General features: G+C 42.0%; 2 protein-coding genes across 2 annotated transcripts in view; both read left to right on the forward strand.

Moving 5' to 3' along the window:
- WNK1 (WNK lysine deficient protein kinase 1) overlaps positions 1-27,020 on the forward strand; it is a 205,901-nt gene that overhangs the window by 132,833 nt on the left and 46,048 nt on the right. The window contains exons 7-18 of the mRNA XM_019515831.1: positions 4,867-4,955; positions 8,058-8,277; positions 8,463-8,799; positions 9,642-9,829; positions 19,204-19,281; positions 20,665-20,814; positions 21,895-22,368; positions 23,431-23,712; positions 23,848-23,901; positions 24,356-24,444; positions 25,084-25,246; positions 25,936-26,052. Of these exons, the coding sequence (XP_019371376.1) occupies positions 4,867-4,955; positions 8,058-8,277; positions 8,463-8,799; positions 9,642-9,829; positions 19,204-19,281; positions 20,665-20,814; positions 21,895-22,368; positions 23,431-23,712; positions 23,848-23,901; positions 24,356-24,444; positions 25,084-25,246; positions 25,936-26,052 (2,241 nt within the window). The remainder of the gene's footprint in view (positions 1-4,866; positions 4,956-8,057; positions 8,278-8,462; positions 8,800-9,641; positions 9,830-19,203; positions 19,282-20,664; positions 20,815-21,894; positions 22,369-23,430; positions 23,713-23,847; positions 23,902-24,355; positions 24,445-25,083; positions 25,247-25,935; positions 26,053-27,020) is intronic.
- Positions 13,208-16,030, forward strand: LOC109296222 (serine/threonine-protein kinase WNK1-like). Its single transcript, XM_019515522.1, has one exon. The coding sequence runs from the start codon at positions 14,643-14,645 to the stop codon at positions 15,945-15,947; it is 1,305 nt and encodes a 434-aa protein (XP_019371067.1). The 5' UTR covers positions 13,208-14,642; the 3' UTR covers positions 15,948-16,030.

Genomic DNA, 27,020 nt, shown 5'->3' on the forward strand with positions numbered 1-27,020 from the left:
AACCAGGGACTAGCAGTATTTAAAGTGGAACAATTAAAATGTTGATATCCTCCCAAAAAGACTTCTGTATGCCTAGAGCAGATGTCAAGCATACATAGTTCTCCTTAAATCTGCTGTGTGCAAGGACACTTTACTACAGATAACAAAAGAACAATATACAAGTGTTGGTATGGGGCAGATCCAGAGGGGGTACAGTGGTGTGGTTGCACCCACATCTGGACTGTGCTGTGGGAGCAGTAGCCAGGGAATTTTAAGTCCTTGAAGCAGGTAAGAATCCACCTCTCCCTGCACACCTCTCCCTTCCCTCTACTGCTCAGTGGCACCTCCCCACCCCTCCCTTTCTCCCTTCTCCTAGCTGTTGCTGCCACTGTCCCTGGCTGACCTGGCCGGGGGGGACTGCTCCATAGCCACTCCTTCCCTTCTCCAACCAACTGCTTGAGGAGCTGGGTTCAGCTGGGGATAATAGCAGTGGCGGGTGGGTTCTCTGGCAGCCCAGGAGCAGACATGGAGTGGGGAATGCATGTGCCATTGCTGTCCCTGGCCAAGCCTGACTCCTCACAGAGCTGCTCTCTGCAGCTTTGGCTGGAGCAGGGCAGGAGGATCTGGGACAGCCCAAGTAGCTGGCAGGTCTCCCTGCACCCAGGGAGTAAGTAGAGATGTGCAAGGAGGGGAGAAGAGGGGAGGTTCTGCTGAGCACAGAGAGGAAGGGAAGGGGTGCTGAGAAGGGTGGGGGAGGAAGGGGGGGTGGAGTATTCTTACTGCCACTGAGAAGTGGAACTGGTAGCTTCTAAGAAATGCAGTTGCTTTTCCCTCTTTTTTTTTCCACTGCTGTCTCCTGATGCTTCCTAGCAGGCTTGGGGAAGGCTGAGAGGTAGGATCTGCCAAACACATGACACTCTACTGTATAGCATGACTTTTAGTAGCAAAGTATGTTCTGAGTGTCCTTTTCTTTTTTTTTTCCCTGTAGGATTATTGGGAGATTGTGTGGTTATTCACAACTTGAATGAATTGGTCAGGGCATGCCAGTGTCTCCCTTTTTTGCTCTTCTTTTGGCTTGAGCAAGTAAGAGCGGGGAAGCTCTAGCTGTAGGATAAAAGTAGATCACATTTTTGTTGCACTCTTATTTGGGGAGTTTAACAAAGAATTTTAGTGTAGCTAAAGCAGTGCCCTGAAGAAAGCATCTGAACAGACTATGGGTATTGTATTTAATCCTTCCTGGAATGGGAGAACAGCAGTCTGGGGTCTTCTGGCTGTGGGCCTTCTCTTCTTGCCTCACTGTGCTTTTCAGATCTGATGCCACTGCAAGCATGATGCATGTGATGATGCATCATCAAATGAGGAAATTCTCCTCCTAGTTTCCTTGACTTTATAGTCTAGTCTGGTTTATATTCCATCTTTTATAGTATGTGTATGTACACAGTCTCAGATGAGACATTTCATTGCCACTGTTGTTAGTGCTGTAAACTGGAGTGGACTGTTGCCATGTTACAGCTCAGGTTTTATTTTACGAGTTCTTTGTGCTAGAATGTAATTTACCCCGTCTGTGAATTTGGGTACAAATCTACACCAGAGACTGTGTAGTCAAAGTGACCATCTTAGAGGTGAATCTGAATACCTGGTCTTAATTTAAGCTGGGCCATAATTCAGCCTTGACAAGAGTTGGCACTTAAGCAGTAATATGATCACAAACGAAAAAAAATGCACCAGGAATTTGGAGTAGAAGGTGAAGGTTAAAAATTAGCTGCCTCGAGTATCTCTTGCAGCATCGTATAGTGCTGCTTAATGTCCTGCTGGAAGACTTTGCATGCCAGGCTGTTGTATCAAATTCATTCTTACAAACATTGGTCTGTCTTATCGACAGAGGCGTTGCCCTCTGAAAGTCTCATGTTCAAAAACATTTTTAAAAGCATTAAGCTAATGTTCACTATGGGGCTGTACTCCAGGGCTTGCTTTTTTGTTGTAATGTATTGCATTTTTTCAGTTTTTGAATCTTAGTTGCAGGAGGCTGTAAGGAAGAGTACAGCTTGGAGCAGGGGTGGGCAAAATATAGCCCATGGGCCAAATCCGGCCTGCCAACTGATTGGATTCAGCCTGTGAGGGAGTGCCTACCAGTTGATTTAGATGCGGGCTGCGGCTGCCCCCACAGTGCTCCGCATGCAGACAAGCCTGCGCTGCACTCCAGCCCGTACTGTGCTCCAGCCTGCACCACATGCTTCTGGGCCCAGCCCCAGCCACAGTGCACAGCTTCCAGCAGGGCTGCTTCTAGTGTAGCTGTTGCTCAGGTTTTCTTGCATCCAGTAGCAGCTCTGCCTCCTATTCCTGCTGCACCTCCTTGAGTTGGGTGGCTCCTGCCCCAATGTGTGGGGCTCTGACTCTAGCTCCTGGCTACCATCCACCCACTCTGCCTTCCTGGTGTGAGCCACCGAGTGGATGGAGGGCAGCTGGGAGCTGGAGTCGGAGCCCCATGTGCTAGGGCAGGAACATCCCAGCTGAAGCTCCCTGCTGGCCCAGAGCGGCACAGCAGGAGCAAGAGGAGGAGCTGCTGCTGGAGGTGTGGGGAGCCAAGCAGCAGCTACACTGAGAGCCTACCAGAAGCTGTGCGCTCTGACCAGGGCTGGGCCAGCTGGAGCAGCACTGGGCTGCCCTGGGTGGGGCTCAGCCCTGTGCAAAGTGCTATGGGGATAGACATGGACTGCACCACCTGGGTGAGCTGTCCTGGAAAATAGACGAGCAACATTTGGAAGTTCAAAATAAATAAATAAATAAATAAAACATCCTTCATTTCAGAATCTGTGCTAAAAATACTCCCTCTCACTTTAAATGGTAGACTGTTGGCTTGAATGCTGTGGTTCAGGGCTCTCCACCTTTTTGCTTTCTTCCAGCAGCAATCAGCATGCCAGGGCAAGGTGGGGTGTGGGCAGCCACAGCATCACCAGAGGGGAAGTCCTGCCACTGGCCATGGTAGAGAGGCTTCGTGTGGTGGGAAACCTGTGGGTGGAAGTTTCACCACCATGGCTAGAGGCCTCTAGTTTTGGTCATGGTGGTAGTCCTAGCAGCAGTGTTGTGGCTTCCTGTGGCTGCAGTCAGTGCTTCAGGTGCCACAGTGTGTGCAGCCCCAGCAGCCCACAGGTGAAAGTCCTACCATAGACTGGCCAGAGACCCAGATCTAGCTGTGGTAGTGGGGCTTTCTGCAGCAACAGCTAGGGCAAAAGTCTGCAGGCCAGATCTGGCCTGTGGACTGTTTAACATGCCTGCCCTTGGTGCTATTAAACATGGGAGAGAAACAGTTAACTGGGACCCAAAATATTGTAGGTTTGAAGTATGACTTCTGGCTCTGGTCCCTGCCAGCGACTTCAGTGTTAGCTCTTGCTTTTTCTCATTGTTTGTGTTGCAGGCTTAGATGCTTCAGTCACAGAGATACTGAAGGTGGGTGGCACCACAAATAAAAGATTTGCTTACTGAATTTCAGTTTAGTGTGGTTGGCTGCAAAATGAGATTTGAGATAACTAACCATGAATAAACAGGGATGGCTGCTGCCTTTTCACTTGGTGTACTGCTGTCTTAGGCACCGAGTTGAAATGAAGACTGTATAAAGTGAAACTTATGCCAAAGAAAGTTGATAATAGTACATAGTGAAGTTCAGCCCTTCAATGGCTGATTTTTGTTTTTGAGGGGTTTTTGGTGGGATTGGGTTTTTGGGGGGTTTTGTCTTTTTTTTTTGGGTGTGTGTATGTGTAACAATTTCACAGCCTGCTAATGTTCATGGCCCTTGTAGTCTACTGGTATGAGGAGAGTGCATCTTTAACAAGTGATCATACTTACTTTCTCCTCGGCATTCCATAATATACTGAAAATGGATTGTCCTGTATTGCTGAAGAGCTATGTATATCACACAACAGGACTGTTTTTCTGTATCAGCCTTCCTTGTATTTGGAAGGGGCAAACGTACAGCAAAGTCTGAATATTCTGCACAGTGAACAGATGAAGTCACCCATCTGGTCAGACACTATCTAAAAGACGGTTCTTTACTATGCCAAAACTGTTCTGCTTAACCATGTTGGATGCATTATAGGAAATGGCAGCATCTGTTTTAAGTCTGTTTTAGTTCAGCATATAGGAATGCATTATACACATGCAGGGGCACATAATGCTTGCTTCCTTCTCTATTTTTATGTGCCTGTCTAGGCAACACATCCTTTTTCTAGGAGTTAAAAGAAGTTCTTGGAATAACAGTTAGGCTATATTCAGTTAACGCTCTGAAGGAATAGGAACATTGCTGTTTTTGAAAAATAAGTAAAGAATGACTGAATAGTGGGATCATGAGTCAAACTTCTTTGGAACTTGCCCTAAGGGAAAATGTGTCTGGATATCTAGAGAACAGTGGGCTTTGGAACTGGATAGCTGAAACATTTACAGTGGTATAGTTGATATTATTTGGTTGGCTTAAAAAAAAAAATACTGGACATATGATGCCTCACCACTAAATTGGGCTAACTTAATCAAATCTGGTGGGGGGGGGAAATTGCTCCTGAAAGACTTGGTGTAAGTTTTTAAACCAGTTAGTTTAAGCTGTTAAGAGTCTAACCTGACCTAGCTGTATTGCTAAAGGCAAACTGCCTCCTCCTGTACACAACACCAGTAGCAGACTTCAGTAATAGCTGCCTACTGTGTGAGCCACCCTGGGATAGCGGCTATCTCTCTCCTCTGGAAACTGGTGCAACTTGCATTAATATAAGTAAAATTGATATTTTCACTGGTATATGTATTATCTGGCTGGGGCCCTTAATGTGCATTACTATATGGGGTTTTAAACTTTATCTCAAGCATACCTGTTTGTGTATTCTCACTGCTGTTTTTTTTTTTTAGGGAGTCAAGCCAGCCAGCTTCGATAAAGTAGCAATTCCTGAAGTGAAGGAGATAATTGAGGGATGCATTCGGCAAAACAAAGGTGAAAGGTACGGTCCTATTTTTTTTATAGTCTGGAGGCTTGTATTTTAGTACAGACCAAAGTTCTGGAATATCCTGTCAGGCTACAGATTTCCTGTAAGCTCTCTTCTTCCGCTATGAATGTTCATATACAAGACTCGCTTTGATTTCTGGATCTGCCCCATACTTATTGAAAGCATATTTATTGGAAGCGAGCATTTTAAGGACTTTAAGTGACAGTTCTACGAACTTTGCTCTTTGGTAGGTTCCATTTTAGCACAGTTGTTAAGAAGACTTTGCAAGGGCTGGCAGTGAAGATGTATGAAGGCACTAAGGATACAGGTCCTGTATATGAGCCAATACATGAGAATTTCCAAATATCTTTTGTGTAGTCAATAAAATGGTTAGGGAGTAATCTTTGTGGGTTCCTTGGGTCACATACTCAAGTTTCTTCTTACTTTTTGAGCTCTGATTCTACAGGACTGTTTTTTTCTGTATCTCTGGTGTTCTAGTCATTGCCCCCCTACTTCGTGTTGTCTCCCCCACGTTACCTACACTGAGTAGAACAATGACTTATGAACAATTTTCCCTATATTAGTGATAATGTGCACAATGCCTCTCAGCATTTAAGTGACGCTGTTCCAATACTTAGTACTCTGTTTTCCTTCAGCTACTACTAAGAGCACAATCTAGTTTCTGCTTAGGTTAGGTATTTTTTCCCATGCACTAGCCTTGCTGGGTCTTAATGTTAATACTAAGTTTCTTCCATTAACTCCTTTCAGTCTTAGGAAACTCTTTAGCCACATGCTGTTTGCTGAAGTGCTGTGCTTCTTGCAGCCCTTCTGTAGACCATCCTTTTTATTCCCCAGCCTAAAAAGGGTGTTGCTTACCCAGAGGCTGGTACTTTTGACTGTCATGAATCCCATTCTTACTTTGGTAGCTTTTTAAGCTACTGTAGTCCACTAGTCATATCTGTACCATACTACCATCATTGCCTTCAGGTTCACTTCCTGATTCTGATCAGATGATCTGTGGTGTTTGCCCCTTGTTCTCTGCGGACCATAATGTTGTGGCCCATGTTAGCTAAATTGATTCTTCGCGGTTATATTCTGACTTGGTCAGCTTTTGCGCTGGAGAGCAGTGACTCTGCTTCACTGTACCTATAGTTTGACATCATTGTTTACATTCTGCAGGGATCTAGTTCAGACATGCTTTGCACTGGTGTTTTCCAGGTGGCAGCAGCAGCAGACGTGACATCAACTGCAGATTCCAGTGTCGTCTTGACTCTGGAAATACCTTAATCCTTTCTATCTCTTCCTTACTCCATCTTTTTGCTGTAACTTCCTCATAAGAACCACCTCTTAAAGTAACTTCTTCCTCACCTTGTCTTCTGTTGTTTATGTTGCTTTCCCTGTGCTGCATGGTCTTTTCATATGTGCATCTTTGACATTCTGTGTGGTATGCTGTCCTTGCATAGCCTTGTTACGTTTTTGGACTATATCAGCCTTGCTTTTCTGCATGGATCATTTTGCTCTCCTGACTCAAACTGCTTCAGAGCCATTTTTCACTTTGAACTCTACGTGTAAATTTCCCAGCAGTTGCCCTTGAATTCACTTCTTCTGTAGCTTACATCCAACTGAAATTCCTCTTTCTTTTGGGCCAGAGGCACATAACAGATGTGACTGGAATGATTATAAGCCTTTAGATTTGAGTTAGTTTTCCTGGGGTGTGTAAATTATCCTGCACCAACCCATTAGTGCTTCTATAAAGGCTTCTTGCCAGTTCTTCTCCAGTCTCTTCATTGCTTTTGATCACCAAGCTAGGGTGCTTAATTTCAATAGCATTTAACTGGGTCCTCCTCTAAATCTAACTTTACCATCTGTGATTGCCTTTTTCCTTGTTACAACCGTTGTTTCACATTTCTGACTTAATCTTTATCTCCTGTTCTGCATTTGAGGCTCCATGCATCAAGATAGTATTGTAGTATTTCCATACTTCCATCAGAAATTATCCCATCAGGCAACATGGCTTTCACTTTCTTCCCATAGCTTCTTTCTTTTAGTGGCCTTATGGTCCTTCAAAAGATAAGGCACCAAGTGCATTACATGCTTTAAACAGTGCTTTATATAAAACCAAGGGAATAAGTCTTCCCTCACAAAAAAAAAAAAGTGTAATATTTTTATGGCTGGCTTCCATTTCTCTTTTTGTGGTGCCATTTTATTGCCTGGAAGTGTGGCAGGGTTGCTATTTGAGATGTGCTTAAGGATGTAATTAGTCTATTAACTGTAACATATCTGCTAGGGGCCCAAGTCACACAAACTATAATTGCATTTAAGCTTTCTAGATCTTCTCATAGGCTGCTTACAGATGTTTAAAAAACAAACTGCACTTTACCAGAAGAAGCAGCATGTTAGTTTGACCCAGTTCCACAGCATCTGTATAGATCAGGTGCTTCAGCTTTTTTTAAAAAACCTAACCTACTGATTCAATCGGCTATTAAGTAAGTGCCACTAAAGCCCCACTAAAACACCCAATCTATACAGACATTGGGCAAGCTGGGTCTGACTGTGATGCTGCTCCTGGGCATGTGCTGGGCTCCGCACAGCAGCACAGAGTTTAAAGTAAAGCATAGGTTTTCTTCTGCTTAACATCTATAAGCAGCCATAAACTTTAACTGCATCTACCCTTTCTAAAACTTCCCAGAACTCTTCCCTTGCCGCAGTATCATACACTTCACTTATCTACTAAGGGGCAGGTAACATTTCTTATACTCTCAACTCCCAGTGCTGTCCCAACTTATTAGAGTACCTGTCTCTTCTAGTTGCGCTAGTATGTTGTTTATTATTGTAATTCATTAAAGTGAAATACAACTAATAAGAACTTGAGTGGCTATGCAGGTGAATTTTTAAGCTGCATGATTCTGGAAAGCTTTGATTTATTTTATTGCACTTTCCAGTTCCCGTTGCTCGAACCTCTTAACAGTGAAACGGAAATCTGTTTAATTTTCCTCTATTAGAGCAGGAATTTTAGTTGGAATTTATATGGAATGTTGTAAGTTTTTGGAGTTGCCGTTATGGAAGGTGGTGATCATATTGAAATCTAATATTATTTCTTTGTCCTGATTTGCCTAGATATGCTATCAAGGACCTCTTGAACCACGCTTTCTTCCAGGAAGAGACTGGTGTGCGGGTGGAACTAGCAGAGGAAGATGATGGAGAGAAAATAGCCATCAAGCTCTGGCTACGCATTGAAGATATCAAGAAACTTAAGGGCAAATATAAGGACAATGAGGCAATAGAGTTTTCTTTTGATCTGGAAAGAGATGTCCCAGAGGATGTAGCACAAGAAATGGTAAATACAGTTGTCTTGTTGACTACTTGTCACTGTCCTCAGCTTGCCTGGAGCTAAATTTCAGAGGAGCTGGGAAAAGTGAGGATTGTTTGGGAAAGATGTGCTGCTTTTTGGGTATTGCTATAAAAAGTCATGCATCTTTTCATATTATGAATCTTTATGAACACGTTCATAACCTCCCTTAGGTGGAATCGGGGTATGTATGTGAAGGGGATCACAAAACAATGGCTAAAGCCATCAAGGACAGAGTATCTCTCATCAAACGAAAGCGAGAGCAGCGTCAATTGGTGCGAGAAGAGGAGGAGAAAAGAAAACAAGAAGAAAACAGTCAGAAACAACAATTAGAACAACAGCTACAGGCAAATGCTGCTCAGGCAGGGGCAAAACATCGACCGTCGCTTACTGGCACCACTTCTATCCCTACTACTTCTGCCTCAGTTTCCACACAAGTAGAGCCTGAGGAACCAGAGGCGGATCAGCACCAACAGCTACAGTATCAACAACCTAGTATATCAGTTCTGTGTAAGTATCGCCTGGTTCTGTGTGTTTTTTGTGCATGATTTTAATGCCTCTTTGATTGCTTCTTAATGACTTTGCTTTCAAGGGAAAATTAGGCCATGATGATAATCCTGCCTACAATCACACTTTTAAAACCGTGTTGATTTTTCCCATTGTATTAGAATATAGTAGTTGATCAAAGTGTATGCATTAATTCACTGGGGAAGAGAAATGAACTAGTACTCACTGTGCAGGCAGTTGAGTTTTAACATCCCTATTCAGTGTACACCTTGCTGTACAGGTGTTCATCCCATGGAAGGCTTCTAATATTAGATGTCAGAGCTTTTAAAATTGGAATACATATGGGTCTTTCAATATGCCTCTATTGCTGTGGGAGAAGAATCTTACTTTTGCCCTGGCTTAATATTCTTTAAATGTTGCTAGTATGCTGGCAAAACAGAAAACCAGTTAAGATCTTAATCAAACTCCGGATGTGTTGGAGAACAGAGAGGAAGTTGGGATGTTAGTCGCACCAATGGCATTGTTGCATGCAGATGAGAATGAGGTGGTGGAGGCTCAAAGGTTAGGATTTTCAAAAACAGGTGCCCAAAATTGACTTGTAAATCCATACTTAAACCTGAAAATGGTCTGACTTTAAGAGCTAAGTATTTGGAAACTCAAATTGCAGTAGGAATGATGTGAATTTGACACTTGTGATATGTAATTGCTTGATATTCAAAGCCTAGGTTTAGACACCTACTTCTGAAAAATCTTGGCTTGAGATGTAAATTCAAGAAAAACCTTTAGGAGTTGTGAATCTACAGTGCAGGTTTTAAAAATGTAATCTTGTGTTTTAATATTTGCAGCTGATGGGACAGCTGACAGTGGACAGGGTTCATCAGTTTACACTGAATCGTGTGTGGGTAGCCAGCACACTGCGTCATATGGTTCACAGCATGAACAGGCTATCCCAACAGCTACGATCCAGGGGTACACACCTTCAGTTGGTCAAGTGCAGTCACAACAGCCTGGAGGCTATCAGCCACCCACAGTGGTAAGCACACACTTGAAATCATGCAGAAGAAAATAAGCCTTGCTATGTGGTGCATTTCTGGTTGTGGCATCTCAGTCTGCATTATGTACATTGCACACTATATGCAAAGTGCAGACTTCACCGGGAATTAGGGAGGGCATGGTAAAACGCTTCAAGCTGTATGCAGACCTAAATGAAGTGTTATATTAGGGGACAAAAGAGGAAGTAATTGTTTCTGAGCATGCATGGGTAGGGAAAGAGATGAACTGGTAGAAAGCTTGAATGGCAGCACCCTCGGTGCAGGGTTTCTCACTTTTAACTTTATGGACTTAGCTGCATGCAAGGTGGTGTTGGTGTTTTGGCTATACTGAATAGTGAGTGGGAATTCCCATTCGTGAAAAGTCTTTGGAAGAACTTGGAAAGGGTTAGAACATTTTTTTAGTGAGAGCTACTCTAAATTGTGTGATTGCTATGTGTTGTTTATAAGGTTTTGATTACAGATCTTACAGGTAAGAATTTTGAACCATTATAGAATGCTGCATGTGAGAACTCCAGACTGAAGAGATCCCACGCCTGTCTTTCCATTTTATTTATAGCTTGTGTTGAGTTGCTCATCAGTTGTCATGCATATTCCTTTCCCTGGAAAGTCTGCAATGGGCACAGATACCTTTCCTACTATGTTCATTTATATTACCCTTTTATTTGGTACCTTGTTTCCTTGGTATATTGTTAAAGCAGTCTTCAGAAACATACTCCCCCTTCCACAGTAGACCTTAAGCTTCTGTTGTGCTATCCTCACTAGCTCCCTTTATTTGCGAAGTCTCTGAGCCAGAAAGATCATCTTAGCTTCAAACAATGATACTATATTTGGAAGAAGAAAATTGATACCTACATTCATGAAGTTTATTAAAGAGCTTGAGAAATTCTCTTCTGTGAAGACACTTGCCAGTTTTTTGCTTATAAGCAAATGGCCTCTCCATCCCTTCCAAAGGCACTAAGCTAATGCTTGATAAAATGTTTTATTTTGATTTTAGTTTTGTTGGAGTCCCTAAAAACAGCTCACGAATTGCTGTGAATCCATATTTTAGTCTGGGAGCATGTCTTAGATCCTAAACTATTCCACAGTCTTGGCATGGCCAGCTTCCATGTTGAATGACTAGTGACCTTTTGCGAGAGGATGAGAGAATAAACATTTAAGATACATAGACGTGTTGCTTAATGTATTACTGGATGGTATTCATGCACCAGGGTGATGAGACTGGTATAAGGACCTTCACAGAACACAATAGTAGAGAAACCATGAGCAGTCTTCTGGATCGGTCAAGTTATTCGTTGGGCAAACTTTGTTAAAATCAATTGCAGATCTTCAGAAAACCACCCATCTAGTAGACTTCTTGCAAAACATAGGACTCCAGCTCAGTTTCCTTTTGAGGGAAGGTGATGGGCCAGATTACTTCAAGTCTCCAGAAATAGAGAAGTAGATCTTGAGGGTTTTTTGGGCTGTTCTCTAGACTAACACTTCCGTCTTTTATTTTAAAGCAGTACAATTCTTTAGTTTGGTCAGGTCCTGATGTTAATGGCTTCTTGATTGTGGCAAAACTACCAAATTTTAACTTTTTTTTAAATACAGTTACTAGAAAATACGCTCTTATTTTACCAGTAGTCTAATACTTTGAAAATAACTTTACTTTTTTGCTTTGCACTCTATTGTGGATGGTGTGTTCTGAGTTGGCTGAGGAAAGCACTAACTGTTTTCTGTTAGTTTAGTTGTATGTTTAGGAAACCAAACTGCTTTCTCAAAAGCCTCTCTCAAAAGCTGGGGAGGCAAATGGCACTAAGAACTTTGACATGCATCGCTTATTACCACCTCCTCCCTGACCCTAAAGCAGGCATCTAAAGCCTCTTTTATAAGTTTGTAGGGCCTTTCATGGGCTGAATTGTCAGGTACTGGAAACACCACTTCACTGGCTCTGGAGAGCTTTGTACTCTGAGCAGATGCATCTTCTCATCTCTGCTGTGCTCTTTGTGTGCATATACAGGTTGTCTTGTAAAAGCACAAATAGAAATTTCCTTGCTGTTCAGTTTTATCTAAAGCAAACTTGAGTCCTCACAGGTACACACACCTTATTCAGTGTGTGTACTGGCCTTCATTAAGCTCCTTCATATCCTTTTGTACACATAGTAGTCAATAATAGCTGATCATTGCGTGTATCTACCTTTCTATCTCATTAGTTTTGCAGTTTGTTTTCATTTTCAAAATATTCAATTCTTTAATTTTTGTTTTCCTCCTTAGCCTCAACGTGGTCGTAGCATGTCAGTTTGTATCCCCCATCTTTCTGCTGTTCCCTTTTTGTCCTGCATCCCTCCCAGTGCTCCTTCCACCCCACCGCCAGCGCTGTCTGCACCTCTTTCTCCTTCCTACCTTCGGACTGCCCCTGAAGAAACCTTTGCAGAAAAGCTTTCTAAAGCCCTGGAGAGTGTCCTGCCCATGCACTCTGCCTCTCCACGCAAGCACCGACGCTCCAGCCTGCCATCCCTCTTTATCAGCCCCGTATGTGTTACCATATGCCTCCTGGCACACTAAGATAAGTTACCATTAAATACATCCTGGGCTTTGGGCGTTTTAAAGAAGAGTAAAGGAGTTGACTTTTTAACTTGTGCCCTGTGCTACTGGAGTGCTGATTCCTTCTATTTGGGAAGCAGTGTGCTTATGTGGGTAACAACTTATTTTTATTAATATTAGGAGTATTTGATAGCTTAAAGCTTTAGGGAAAGGACCAACAATACCAGTGAGGGCAAAAGGAGAAGCTGCAATCCAGTCCCGGTCTTTTTAAGGTTAGTGAATTGCCTCTCTGCATCTACTCCTGAGCAGTCAGTGAGATTGTCAGATCTTGCATACAACTGTTAATGTTGTTACAACAAGCATTAAAATGTGCCTTGTTTGTAGCTGCCTTGCCCAAGGCCTGTTTCATGGGGACAGTGACACTTGTTAATTTCCAGTGTTATAACAAATCTGACTGTTCCCACCAGTGTGACTAGCAAATACCTCTTCAGCTTTCTCCTGTTTGATTTCTAAGGGAAATTGTAACTTAAGCTTTTGTTCATTTCCATATAAATATTCTCTGGGAGGGATGAAACGTTTGACTTTTTGGGGAGGAGATGTTTTTGGGTGGTAATAAGGACAGGTGCCAGTCCTCATAAAGTAATTAATTTTGAATCCAGCTGGGGGGTGTTAGCCTCAATTTATATATTCTTGGATTTGAGGACTATTTCTGGCTTCTGTCCTATCCAGCAGAGCACAATACAACTGTAGACTCTCCCTCTGCCTGAAGAAGGGTGTTTGTACCCAAAACCTTGCAAAGAACTATTTTTCCAACTACGTAGTTGGTCTAATAAATATCAGATTTACCCAAAGAACCTTGTTTGCCTATGTTCTTAGACCAACGTGGCTGCAACCAACACCCTCAAATCAAAGAGGAAGTTGGAGAGCATGGACTCAGTTTCTAGAACATGAGTTAGTCTTTCTTTCTTGTTCTTTTCCTTATTCACAACACTGCAGTATGGGAGTTTGCTGCTGCTTTTCTAGGGGGGAAGTGGAATGACCTAGTTGATAAAATAAGCACAAACAATTCTAAATCTTATAAAGAAATCAGTTGTTGAGAGAATCTACAAAAGTTTGCTCTGAAAAAGATAATATTGTGCCATGGCTCAATATGCTGCAAATTAAGATAAAATGATCTGCATAATCTACACATTTTTATTTAATACCCTGTTGGATATTCTTGAACAAAATCTTTCTTATTTTGAACTTTGCTGGTTGGGGCAACCTTCTAGACTTTTTTTTTTATCCTATGAGTCTAGGATATGGTACAGAAGGTGCGCACAGTTGCTACTGTTCTCTCAAGAGCAGTTAAAAACACACATTCAATATCAGTAGAAAAGTATGAGGCACTGCTGTAAATCAGCACAACATTTCAATTCACAGTAGTTTTTAATAATTGTGTGACTTCCCAATTTTAGTGTTTGACCTGGAAAAAGGAAAAGGTTGTTTGTTTGTTTTTTGGGGTGGGGGGAGTTGTGTGTTTTTTGTTTGTCTTTTAATCCATCTGTCTAATGCAGGGGGATGGCTTGAGGATTTCACTGTAGCACTGTCATAAACTGTCTGAAGCTTGATATCCAGGTTAAATGCACAGGAATGGTATAACCAATCCTAGTGAGTGGTGATTCCTAAATGAACACCAAAAGGAAAGAAGTAGTAATAGAAATCAACTGAGGTGATGCAGTATAATGGGCAACTGTATCGGGTGGCTTAATCTTGTAGCCCAAAGAAGAACTTTTTTCTTTTCCTGTAGTCTGCACATGCAGTCGCTGGGGCTCCTTAGAGGCCAGCAATACTATACCCTTTTATCCATGACTAACTGAATATAATGACCCCAAAACACCCCGAACATCTCTTGCTGTTGCTTGTGGTTTTTGTGGGCTTGGAAATACAAAACTGTTGCTGCATTCTCACTGCTGTTTCATTCTGAACCTTTCTTAAAGCAGTTGCAAATACTCCTGGACAACTTATGATTGGTATGTCCTGTTTCATTGTTACTGGCAAAACTATCTTCCTTTTTGTGAGTAAGTGGGTGGGACTGGAAAAGCAGCTACTAGCATAAGCAAATACTTCCATATTCAGCTGTGATCGCCATGGATGTATTTAATGGATATTTACAGCATTCCTAAACCTAAATATGTATGCGTTTGAACATGCACCGAGTTAGGCATTCTATAAGGTTACTACCCAGAGCTGCCTAGTGAGATGTGCATGTTAATGTAATTTCACTTCTAAATGTATGAATTACTTGTCTTGTTCATGTCAATACAGCCTCAGTCCATGGTGCATCCACGTGGGGGAACACCAACGTTCCCAGATTCACAGATATTTTTCCCTACTGTTCATGAACGGCCAGTGTCTTTCTCGCCACCACCTGTTTGCCCGCCAAAGGTGGCAGTTGCTCAGCGGCGCAAGAGCACTTCTTTTTTGGAAGCCCAAACCTGCCACTTCCAGCCCTTGCTGAAGACTGGCCAAAATTTAGCTCCACCAGGTGGTAGTCCAACAAATTGGACCTCAGAGGCAGTAGTTATGCTGGGCACACCTCATAGGGTCACTGGAGAGCCACTGCATGTACAAGTCAATCCAGTGTTTGAGCCTGCTCCAGTGTATAGTGACTGCAGATCTGGTCCAGCACCTCCTGAGGATGCTCACTATAGAATGCATCCAGAAGCAGTGTATTTAGTGGGCATGCACTATCCACCGCAGTTGCAGGAGCACTATGATACAATGGCGTATAATTCCCAGGGGACTGAACAGCATTTGAAACAGGTGCCTGAACAGAAGCATGTGCAAGGTGGCCTTCCCCAGAGCCCTGCTTTTGACTACCAATCTGGGCAGACATTCCTGGCAAGACCCCTTCAGACCCTAAGACTGGATTCTGGGATGGGCCCTCTTTCACCATTATCGAGTGCTTCAGCTCCATTAAGTGCGGATTCCACACAGATGAAGTTCCACCAGGTATTTGTTCCACATTCTGCACCTGCTGTGCTAACCCACAGTGGTGACGGGAGAGCAAGCTGTGTCTTTGAGTTCCATGTGCACACGCCAAGTTCTGCTCCAGGAGAAGGGGGAGTCTTACCCCACCGTGTCTACAGGAGCCGTTGTGGCTCCATGGATTTTAATCAGGAGGAGTCCACTCAAAGCATAGGGCTGCATGGTCGTCTTCAGCCTGTGACAGAGGAGCAGTGTAACTACCTTGGTCCTGAGCTAACAGTGCCTAGAGGAGGATCTTTCAGATGGAGCTGGCCAGAAGGAAGCCCAGAATACTCGAGTGACTCATCACAGCTGACTTCATCAGATATTGGCGATTTCCAGTCTCCTCCTCCTGCAGGGCAGTCTTCTACAGCTTTTGCTTCAGACTTCTCATTCCCCATTGTTCAGCTGCCTCAGAAGGTATTGCAAGAGTCGCAGCTCTTCATCTGCTTCCCACAGGGAGCCTCAGCTCAGCAAGCCTTGTCCACCTTGCTTTCATCAGGACCATCTGCACTCTATCCTCAGGTTATAGGAGCAAGCCCTTCCAGAATTTCTCTGCTTTTTTAAGTCATCCTTTACACTAAGGAGAAGGGTTTTTTTTCCTTTCCCCTGCATTTCCCTCACCCTTGTTGTCCTGTCCTATCCCGTCCCATCCCATCCCTGCCTCCCCTCCCTCCTTCCCCCCAACACTCAATCCAAGTTGTTCTAGATCTTGGAGCTGAAAGAGAGATGTGTTTCAATAATAGAAATTTAAAATGATTTTGGTACCATACCAGGTCCTGTCTAAGTAATGGTGGAGCATCAACAGTTTCTCAAACTGTCTGGGCAAAACGCATCTTGGTAGGGGAGGGCCTTCTGATAAGGGTAACAAATAATCAGTGCTGTTTGGGCTGGTCAACTTGGGTTCAGATTGTTTGAAGTACAGGTTTGACTTTCAAACCTGGAACACTGGTTGAGTTGCTATAAAAAGGCCTGACTCATTGGTAGGGATCTGCTTAATTCACAGTTTTTTTTCAGAAACCGTGAAAACAGCATTGCCTGTGATAGCCTAGAAATATTGCATTGGCCATGATTTCCTGTGAAATCAACTTCTTTTAAAAAAACCAAACAAACAAACCCAACGTATTATTCATATAATACATTCTTTTAGAATGTCCCAGTGCTTACTGCAATGTAAAGACAGTCTGATCGTAGACTGTGATCGAGGATTACTGTCTGATAGTGATTTAGATTAAATGAAGGTGCCAGTCAGTGAAGTGAAAATGTTTCAGTGCCATCTTTTAAGAAGTTAAATGCTATGCCACTCTGCCAATTGGAGGCTAGGGGTGGGGCTGCCAGGAAATGCCTGCGAAATCTGTTCTTGTGCCACAACCAAGCTGCAACAATTGTTTTTTGTCTTCCTGTGAGTTAACTAGTCTCCTACTCATTGGTAGAAGGAAATACTTGACTGGAGGACCTTGCTTATTTTGGTCACACAGTAAGAATATCCTTCTTTGAATTTTATACCATAGCAAAATTACGTTGTATACCATGTAGAATTAAAAAAAACCCTGAAATGCCAGCTGACTTCTTCAGTGTTCAAAATAAATCCTTTTTAGGTTTTGAAGGGATTTTGAGGGGTGGAAAAATATATTTATACACATCTGGAAATGTATGTGGTGATGGAGAACTATAACAAGTATTAATATTTAACAAAACTAGCCCTTAAACGAAAGCCAGCAGCTTTTGTGATATTGAGTTAAATAATTCATAAGGTAGCACTTACACAGCTGCAGAATATGGGGCTGTTGAAGAATGACCGCATACTTAGATGTACGTATTTAATCAGCATGTACAGGATTTCTCTTTTTGAGTGCCTCTGCAGTATCCCACACTACTGTGTGTACCATCAGTGGTATATTTTAACTGTGAGGCATTTACATGATGTACATAATTTAAATCTCACAGCTTTGTATACTTAAATAAAACAACCTCCCCCCGCCCCCCCAAAAAAAAAACAACCCAACAAGCCCAAAAAACAGGCCTCTCTAAACAGAATTTCTGTAATAGAAGAGGAACTTCTTGGAAGTAGGCATCTTCTCCCTTGCTCCCTTCCCTTACCTCTTTGTTGCAGGAATTAAATAAGGTCTCTCTCCAACCTTACCAATTGTACAGGGTCCTAAAAAGCCTTTTGGAATGGGGGATGATACTTTGGGAAGGAAAAGAGCTTTGCTTTCCTACTAAACTAAATAAAATAAAATCCGTAAGTAGGTATTTCTTACAACTCAGAACATCAGATGCTATAGTTTTGATTTTCTTCTTTCCTTCCTTCAGTCTGAGCAGAAAATGTGTGTTGCATGCAGCTTTTACTCATCAGTCTTAATGGTGGTTTCTGCTGTCCAAGAGAACTTGCCAAATGACTATTCAGCACAAGTCCAGTGAAGTGTTTTGAAACCACTTGGTATTATAATACTCAGCTGGCTTTTCATTATAATGAACTTCAGTAGGTAGTTTGTTATACATGAAATAGCTGAGTACTCATGTGGTGGTGAAACACATTGCGTGTTAGAGCTCTTGATTGATATATTAAAATAGTGCAGGTTTTATAGATCTACGCTTTAACCCAATGTGGATAGATGGTTAAACAGCTGGACCTAAAACATACCATTTAAAATCATAGGTAATAAGAAAGAGCTTCAGGCCCAATTTAATATCTAGGGAATTTTTCTTGGGGTGGCACTGTGCTTTCCAAAGGGTTCCCTGCCCCCAGTTAAATAATAGGAATGTTTGTAAAAAGTGTTCAGAGAAGAAACATTGCACTGCGATCTTCTATAGCTTGTATTCAATCAGTGGGCATCTATTTGTTATTAAATAGAAATTGTGGGGGAAGATTTGCTTCTCATTTCAATACTTTTAGATACATTTATAAATGTACCTGATATTCTTTGTAGTCAGGCTTCCCACTGAAGTGACAGAAATATAGGGAAAGCTGCTAGAAGATCGTTTTCCTGTCCCCTCCCCCTCTCCACTAGCTCTGTCCCAGTATCTAATAAAGAAATGTAATATTGGAATGGAAAAAAAAAAATGAATCTGCAGAGGAGTTGATTGCCATAACATTTTCTTAATCTCTTGCACATTCATTTGTAGTGTCATTCATCCATTCTTTTCTTTGCTTATTCATTCAAAATTGTCTGTTTTTTAGCTTGGACTCTGTGGACTGGGACCGTCTGTCTCTCTCCAATAGCTGATCCTTTTGATGGTTTCTGAGCTCTCCTGGGAGTCTAGAAATGATCTAGCTTGTATTTTTGGCATGCCTCTCAGTGAGCCTGTAACATGCACGTGCACACGGAGTAGAATTTAATAATGATCTGGAATTCTGTATATCTTTGGATGGTGCTCAAAGATATAGATTTATTTCCTTTTCCTTGCCTTCTCTCTGCCCCTTGCCACCTGTGTTGTACCCATTTGGGGAAGGAGGGCATGTGAAAAATAAAGTTTGTGTTTTGTTTCCTGGTCTTGATCCTGATCCAGATCCTAAAGAGACACTTCTGAAGAATGAAGTTGGTAGGCTGATTTACCTAATGGGCAAGATTTGGGTTGTAAAGGCATTCTGGGGTGTTTTTGTTCTGGAATACTTGGCAAATGGAACTCACTACTTCCCATAGTGCTTTGTTCTGGATTAAAAATTGCTATAATAGAATTAAATTATAGAATAGAGTCATGAAATCTGTGTAGAAACCTGTTCCAGTCAGGCCATCTTGGCTAAAAAGCAATTTTGGTTGCTTGTTGCGGAAGTTACAAATTGCAGAGTCTGATTCTGCTTCTTTCCGTTTGATTCCTCTAGACGCAGGTGCAAGGCCAGGCAGCTTCCAGTACTTTATCAGGTGGTGTGCCATCCCAGCCTACCCCACTCACTCAGCAGGTAAGAAAAATGGTTCCTAAATCCAGAACTAATACATATTTGATTTTTAAAACTTGCTGGCTGGCTGTTTTTGGCAGTCCTAAATATTTTCAGTGTTGCGTTTTGTTGATTTGACAGGCAGGGAGATGTCTCTGTAGTTTCAGATTGGGCGAGGGGAAGGGGTTCTTGAGTTTAGATGGTACGTACCAGTTGGTCTGGACCCAGTCAATTGTGCAACTTCTGTATGGTTTAGTGACTTGTACTGCCTTCATTTTGACTAAAATACATCAGTGAAGACCTGTTTTGGATAAACTCTACTTTTTCAGCTCCAAGGGGGTTCTGTTTTTGTTTTAAATAGGCAAAAGGGTATATCTTCTCTACTCCACAGACTCCTTAAAGTTACCATAGCTCACTTCTAATATAAGTTTGTTTTAGAAGCTGGAATTTTGAAGTATACATTTTGCTATAGTACATGTGGAAGATGTGGGAGGCAATCTTGATGAGAATTTCTAAACATGTACACCTTGTAGGTAATGTTTGAAGACTTGGGTTTCTTGCCTTGGGCTTTTTTTTTAACTATTAAAAGATACTAGTCATCTTGAGCTTTGGTACAACTATCTTTCAGAAGTGTTTTGTGAATACTGTCTTTGTATGCCTTTAGGAAAGGCATATAATCTTTCCCTTTTATCTTTTGGAAAGGGAATTCAGACTAACCTAGTGTAAGTAACCTGATTATAATAATTAAGGAATGTGAGTTGGTGCAGACATGAATTACCTTATGGTAGCTCTATCCTTTTCACCATTTTGGTGTTCCAGTTCCAGTTCCTATTTGTGTAAAAACTAACTCTTCCAAACTCAAGGTTCCGCTTGACGTCAGATAAAACAGACTTCAGTCATTTTTTTTTTTTTAATTTCTTGACTTTCTTTAAAGTTACACTATAGCTATCACAGCTTTTAATGTTAAACAGCCAGACATGAATCCTACAAATTAATACGTGTATGTGCATTGTTTTTTTGCTTGGGTTCACAGAAAAGATTCCACTCAGATTGTCAGTTCTCTTGACACCTTAGTGTGCTCTCTTCTGGGTAGCACTGTATCTGTCTTGATATACTGCACAGTATTGTTTATTACCTTTGCACTGAAAATCTGTGTACATGCATTAATTTTTGCTGTGACAAGCTTGGACTAGGGATCAGTGTTGGTGTTAGTTTAGTACTGATTACTAAAAATGGTTCCCCTGAACAGACTGCAGTTAAATTTTTGAGAGTTTAGTTGCCTGGGTGTGGGGGAAGGCGGGGGGCAAGGAGGAGCTGACTGTCATCTTGGGGTGCTTATTGAAAGTGGGGAAACTTGAGAAGCTTTCTCTACAGAAAAAATAATTTATCACCTCCTCTCTGCCACAGAGCGCACAGCAGCTACCCGCTTCCCAGCAAACGGGACAGTTTCAGTTGCAGCAGCCACCAGGTTCCAGTGGAGGTGCCCCAACACAGTCTGTTACTCAAACCCAGGCTCCACAGATCATGCCAATGCCTCAGGCACCAGTTGGGTCACAGGTAAACAAGCTTGGTCTTTTTGATGTGAAGGAATACTCTCTTCTGATGGACTTCTCAGCTGTCCCTCTTATGTTCTATCTTCCTTCTCTAATGGTTCAAAGAGTTGCAGGAGGTGACATATATATCTTGCTTACCAGTTTGTCAGGAAATGATGTACGTGTATAGCTAGAAAAAATGTTCTTTGGAACATGTGGCAGGAGTTCAACAATATAGGCTGAGGATCTGTCACAGTGTCTGAAATGTGACTAAGGTACAAGTTCAAAGATTAACATATACTGTATTATCTCTATTTTGAGAAGTTTTGTTTACCATTATTTTGAAGCCCTGGATGAATTGCACTTCTAGGACAATTATTTTTATACAGCTATCAGAAACATCAGCTCTTTAGGTGATGAGCCACGTGTACCTTCTCTTTCAGACCTATCTTCTTGCCTACCCAGCCTTTCCTCCCTCCCTCTCTCCTTCCTTCCTGCCTTCCTTGCCTAAGATGCTTCTCTTTCTGAATGGTTTTACTGCAGACTGGCTTACATCTCTATCTTGAATGTGTGAGCTTTAATAATTTTTTTAAACTGCTTTTGTTGCCTGTTCACCTAAATGCTTTTTCCAGTTATTTTGGTTTGCTTCAATTTATGAGTTATGCCATTCTTTGAATGCTGGCACAGTGACTTTTTAATTCTCATTGCTTCATGCTTATATCCAGAGGAGGCGGATTTCAATGCTTTTTGCTGGGGGCGGTACTTTTCCATAAGAGAAAAAATTGGCTTCAGGGAGAAATTGAGGAGATCAGAATCTGCTTATATACAAGCAGATACTGTAGCAGTGGTGAGACCTTGCTGGTCCATCATGAAATGTGCATTTGTTGGAAAAGCTCACTTGAAGACCTTCAGGGAAAGTGTTTCAAAATGAGAACTTTGGGACTAATCCATTTTCCAGCCACTCTGCCAAGTGCATCCTCCACCCCACTCCTGAAAGGTTGTGGTAACTAACTAAAATAATTCTTTCTTTGACTAATGCATAACAATTCTGCTTTCTGCAGCTCTGCTTCCTAAAAAATCTTTCTATTTTTCTTTACCTCCCCAGCTTCCTGTTTCCCAACCAGTACCGATCATCCAAGGCGAGCCTCAGTTACCTGTTGCAGCATCTTCTCTCCCTCAACCATCAGTTGCCCCAAACATCCCTGTTGGTTCTCATTATATCCCTGTGGGACAACCCTTGCCAACTTCCCTGCTCCCCCAGTTCTCAGCGTCTCAGCTGCCCATGGCAGCACCTCATGGGTCAGTGGCTCAGCCAGGTTTCCAGTCTCTGCCCATGTCTATGCCAGCTGCCATTAATCAGCCACTACTCACTCTAGCCACATCTGCTGCAGCAGCTGCTATCCCTGTAGGATCAACTGTTGTCCCTAGCCAGCTCCCTACGCTTCTGCAGCCTGTGGCCCAGCTGCCCAGCCAGGTTCTCCCACAGCTCCTGCAGCCAGCTGTTCAGTCCGTGGGATTGCAGGCCAGCCTTGGACAAGCTGCTGAAGCTTCACTTCCAGCTGGAGATGCTTTGTACCAGGTATTATCGCAAGCCAGAGAGAGCCCTTTTCCATGTCTTGCCAGTTCCTCTAGAGCACTAAGTCTGAGTGGGTGCTGCAAATATTAGTGGATATTTGAATTTTGGTACAAGTCAACAAGCCACACTTGCACTAAACGACAATTCTGTCATTACAGATGGCATGAGAAGGCTGTAGTTTCGCAAAGCTTTGTTGAATGGCCAATTATTGTTCTTTTTAATTATTTTTTTTTGGCAATGGCACTTTTAAAATGTCAGGGGAAAAAAGTAGCTGCTCCAAGATACTGCTGTCAGTTAGAGTAAGAAAACGGTAGTGTCTGTGCCAGCGATGTCAACATGGCGCAGTGTCTTGGAAAAAACTGTGCAATTACACCAGTAATTAGCCAGTTTGTTGATCCTAAAATTAACTGAAGTGGCAGATGCAAGCCGTGAAGTGGAGGGATAGTGGAAAGCACTTCGACAGCTTCTGGTGTAGTCAAATAACTTTTTATTTTTGTACTCGTTGTGAAAGTGGTAGACTGCATAGCAGAGGAATGTTCATAGTGTGAGCTTCACTGTTTTTAATGTAACGCATGCACAGTGAAATGTGCACAGTTCCAGAGTACACAGTGATAATAAGTACTGCTTGCTTGTATGTAGAAGCATTCTGAATACTCAAATCAGTTCAGGTGATGACAGATGGATAATAGGGACATTAACTATAAGTTACTGAATATTTAATAGCATCAGTTGTGTAACAGTGGGTATCCAGCCTGCAATTTCTTCAGGTTTTCCATTTCAAGATTTCATAGATAGCTATGAGGTAAGGTGTAGAAAATGAGGCTACTTTCCCTGGGAACTCTGAGAGCCTTGGAAAAAATCTTCTGGTTCATACTGCACGGTATCTCTGGAGGTGGGTTTGTAAGGTGGTCTCTGAAATGCTTGAACAGTGAAGGGTATTAGGTTGGAAGGTGCCTCTGCTGCTTTACTTGCTATGTTTTTTCCCTTTTTCTCAGTTTGTTTCTTGCTGGTTTCTTAATTTTTGTCTTGAAATGCACTAACTTGGCTCCTTCATTTCTGTCGCAGGGTTTCCCATCTCGGTTGCCGCCACAATACCCAGGAGACTCAAATGTTGCTCCCTCCTCTGCTGTGGCCTCTGTTTGCATCCCTTCTGCAGTACTGTCCCCTCCCATACCCACTGATGCATTGGCTCAGCCAGGCTACCTTACAGCAGTGGTTCAGCCTTACGTGGAACAGAACGTTTTAGTTCCTTTGGGTGGTGTAGGAGGACAGGTCCAAGTGCCCCAACCTACAGTGAGTTTAGCACAACAGGTCTCAGCTGCATCCTCACAGCAGGCAGCCTTAGAGGTAAATGCAAACTGTGTTGGGTAAATTTGTAAACTCTACATTTCAAGGCATGTGGGTGTATGTGGGGGAAACTAACCCCTTCCATGTTGGTCTTCAGATGGGCATTAACAATTTAAAAATGACTTTTTCTTACAGCAGAATGTCATGCCAGTGTGGGGACCTTGTTGCCACTGGTTGTTCTGTTGGGAAGTGAGTGTGCCTCCCAGAGGCAAAACCTGCTAGCACTTCACTTCTTGCTAATACTTTAGATCCTTTTTGTCTTATACAAGACACTGCAATTGATAATCCTTGAGAATCTCTCATTATATACCTGTTCCCTGCAGCATTGCTGTTGCTGGAAGAGAGATTTGAATGGTCTTTGTTCTGCATTGGCTTCCCTGTTGCACATTCTGCTTGTAAGACTGGCTGCATGGCAAACTTTGTAGCAGATAGGATGGCTGACCTCACCAGGCACTGAGATTTGCTTTAGAGCTCTTTGTTGGATGCCAAGATTTGAGCCTACTAGATGCTGGTTGTTTAATTGTTTGAAGGGTAGTGCTTTTGGCTTCACGGATTGATTTGAGGGAGAAATAATGAAATGTGAGTGAGAGCAGTGAGGATACAAGACTCATTGAGCTCCTTGAAAAGTTTTCTCTCTCCACAGGGGGTTTCTCAGGCTTCTGTTCCAGAGTCTCTACCACCAACACAGCAACCTCCTGCGCAAACTACTCCATTGACTTCTTCTATGGACAGGCAAGCAGGGATTTTTTAAATAACTAAGTTGAATTCAAATGCTTAGATATTGGCTAAGAGAAGACTTTTTCTTCTAGGGTGGTTATTAAGCATCTGTTCTTTACGTGAGCTGATTATCAAGAGCTTGGAAAATAGAAATTGACATAACTTCTATTTTCCTTTGAAGGCTTTTCTCCAGTGCTGAGAAGCATTATTTTTAAGCAGGGCCTGGGGAGAATGCACAGTTTGTGCAGAGACCTTCTTCTCCTAATCTGTTGTAGTTGCACACAATAGGGTGCTACTCAGTCCTGTTATTACTGAAAGTTAATTTGGGGGTTGGATATTACAGAGCTTGATGCCTCATCCGGGAAAGTACGCTTGAACTGATTAACTTCAAAAGATATATTTTATGAACGATTACCTTTTTAATGTGTTGTAAAATACTTGTTACTCAAGTGACCATATAATATAAGGTTTAACCCTGCTCTCCCTCCCTCCATTCCCCTCTTTCTTCAACTAACCAACACTATCCTGAGATGGTGACTAATCTCTTGGGGTGAGGGGAGGCAGGGATTAGTTGGTTACAAAATGCTGAGGGGAGAGCTTTATATTAATGAAACCAATTAATGAAAATTAAATTTCTTGCTTTCATTTTTTTAGTGCCCATTCCGATGTTGCTTCAGGTATGAGTGATGGCAATGAGAACATTCCAGCATCTAGTGGGAGACACGAAGGGCGGACTACCAAACGGCATTATCGGAAGTCTGTACGCAGCCGCTCTCGCCATGAGAAGACTGCTAGGCCAAAACTGAGAATTCTTAATGTGAGTTAGTACTCATTTTAATTGTTGAAAACTGCTTTAGCCAGTCTGCTAAAGATGGATGGCTTATTCCTATCCTCTTCTGATTGATTAATCATAAATACTGATCAGCTTCCTATTTGAAATGGTTACTTTTACCCAGCTTCTTTTCTCCTGTGTATACCAACATATAGCTCAATGGCACAAAGCATTCTTTCAGTTTTAGAGGTCTTTGTTGTAGAGATCAACTGAGAGGTGTGCAGGGGAGCATTAAGTATATTAGAATATTGAATTAGGAAGTTATGCTAGAAGCTGCTCCTGAATATTTGCTTTGCAAGCCTTGCTCTTAGAGTTAGGTTAGAAATGGGTTAATTTTAAGTCTGGAGTTTAAGAAACCTCATAATGCTTATTGTGTTACCAGTATATTTTTCTTTAAAATGTTGAGGGTAGACTCTTTTTTTCATTTCTTGCTTCAGTATAAGCTGTAAGGGTTAAAATAAGCCTTCTATAGAAAGGGGATAGAAATACGGCATTCATTCAGATTGGTGTGGTTTAGAGATCCCTGTGAGTTTTGGCATTCAGTGCACCTGATGGCAGGTTAGAAAGTTAATAAAAGAGCTGTAGGAGGTAGAGATCCTTTTACCTTTTAAAAATCAGGGAGGTTGTAGTGTCTTCTGCAGTTCAAGGTGGAAAGCATATTTCTTTTCTTCTAGGTTTCAAACAAAGGTGATCGAGTGGTGGAGTGCCAGCTAGAGACACACAATCGGAAAATGGTTACTTTCAAATTTGACTTGGATGGTGACAACCCTGAGGAAATAGCATCAATTATGGTAAGTCATAATTCAGGTGTAAATGAGGAATTGAACCTTGTTGTTAACCATATTAGTAATGCAAAAACAGTTTTGGACCTGCCTTCCTGAACTGCTGACTGGTCATGGTTTCTCTCTGTTACACTATCTTTGTTTTCTGTTCCCCTAGTTTTACTAATACCACAAGCAAATTTGTATCTCTTGTGACCTCCATAGTAGATAATAAGTCCAAAGTTAACACATTGTTATATTCTTCTAAAGATTTGGGTCAGCTTCTGTTTGAGAACTTCTTTCCTTCTCTGAATTTACTTCAGTTCTTACATACTTTGAGGTCTCAAATCTTACTATGTTGTCTTGTGAGCTGACATAAGCTGCAGCCTCCATTTCTTCCATACGTATTTATTTTTCTGTTACTGGGGAAAGTTTCATTCTCTTTCATACCACAGGTATGAATGCTATATGGCTTTTATCTACTTTGTGCATTATCATCAGTGGCAGAAGTACCTTAACTGCTAGTTATTAGTGGCTTGGCCTAGGTTAGTCTATATACAGTTGAAATACCACTTAAAAACTGAGTTTGTGAACAGGACTCCGGGCACAAGTAGATTATCTGCCAGCTACTGAGTCCTCATTTGGACAAATATGTATGCCTTAACTGTTTAAAATTAGTATTGGCATAGGTTAAAGAACCTTGCTTGTTTGCTCACTCACCATGTGAAATATGCATTGACATAACTTTTATCAGATACTTTTAGTACATGTTGTTCATTAATAGGGGTAGTACCTCAAGAAAACACCAACAGTATATATAACACTTCAAAGTAGTCATGCAAACCTTGTAAAAGGGGCATCCGAACCAAACCATAGAATGCATTTGTGATTTATTTAACTATTGTCTGTATCTTCCATATTCACTATATATAAGCAGATGGATATTTATAAAATCACGCCCCCCCCCTCAAAAAAAAACAAACAAGAGACAAAGAAAA

Source organism: Gavialis gangeticus, unplaced genomic scaffold, assembly GCF_001723915.1.
Source record: "Gavialis gangeticus isolate Ggan-Ray unplaced genomic scaffold, GavGan_comp1, whole genome shotgun sequence".
In the NCBI taxonomy this organism is placed as follows: Eukaryota; Metazoa; Chordata; order Crocodylia; family Gavialidae; genus Gavialis; species Gavialis gangeticus.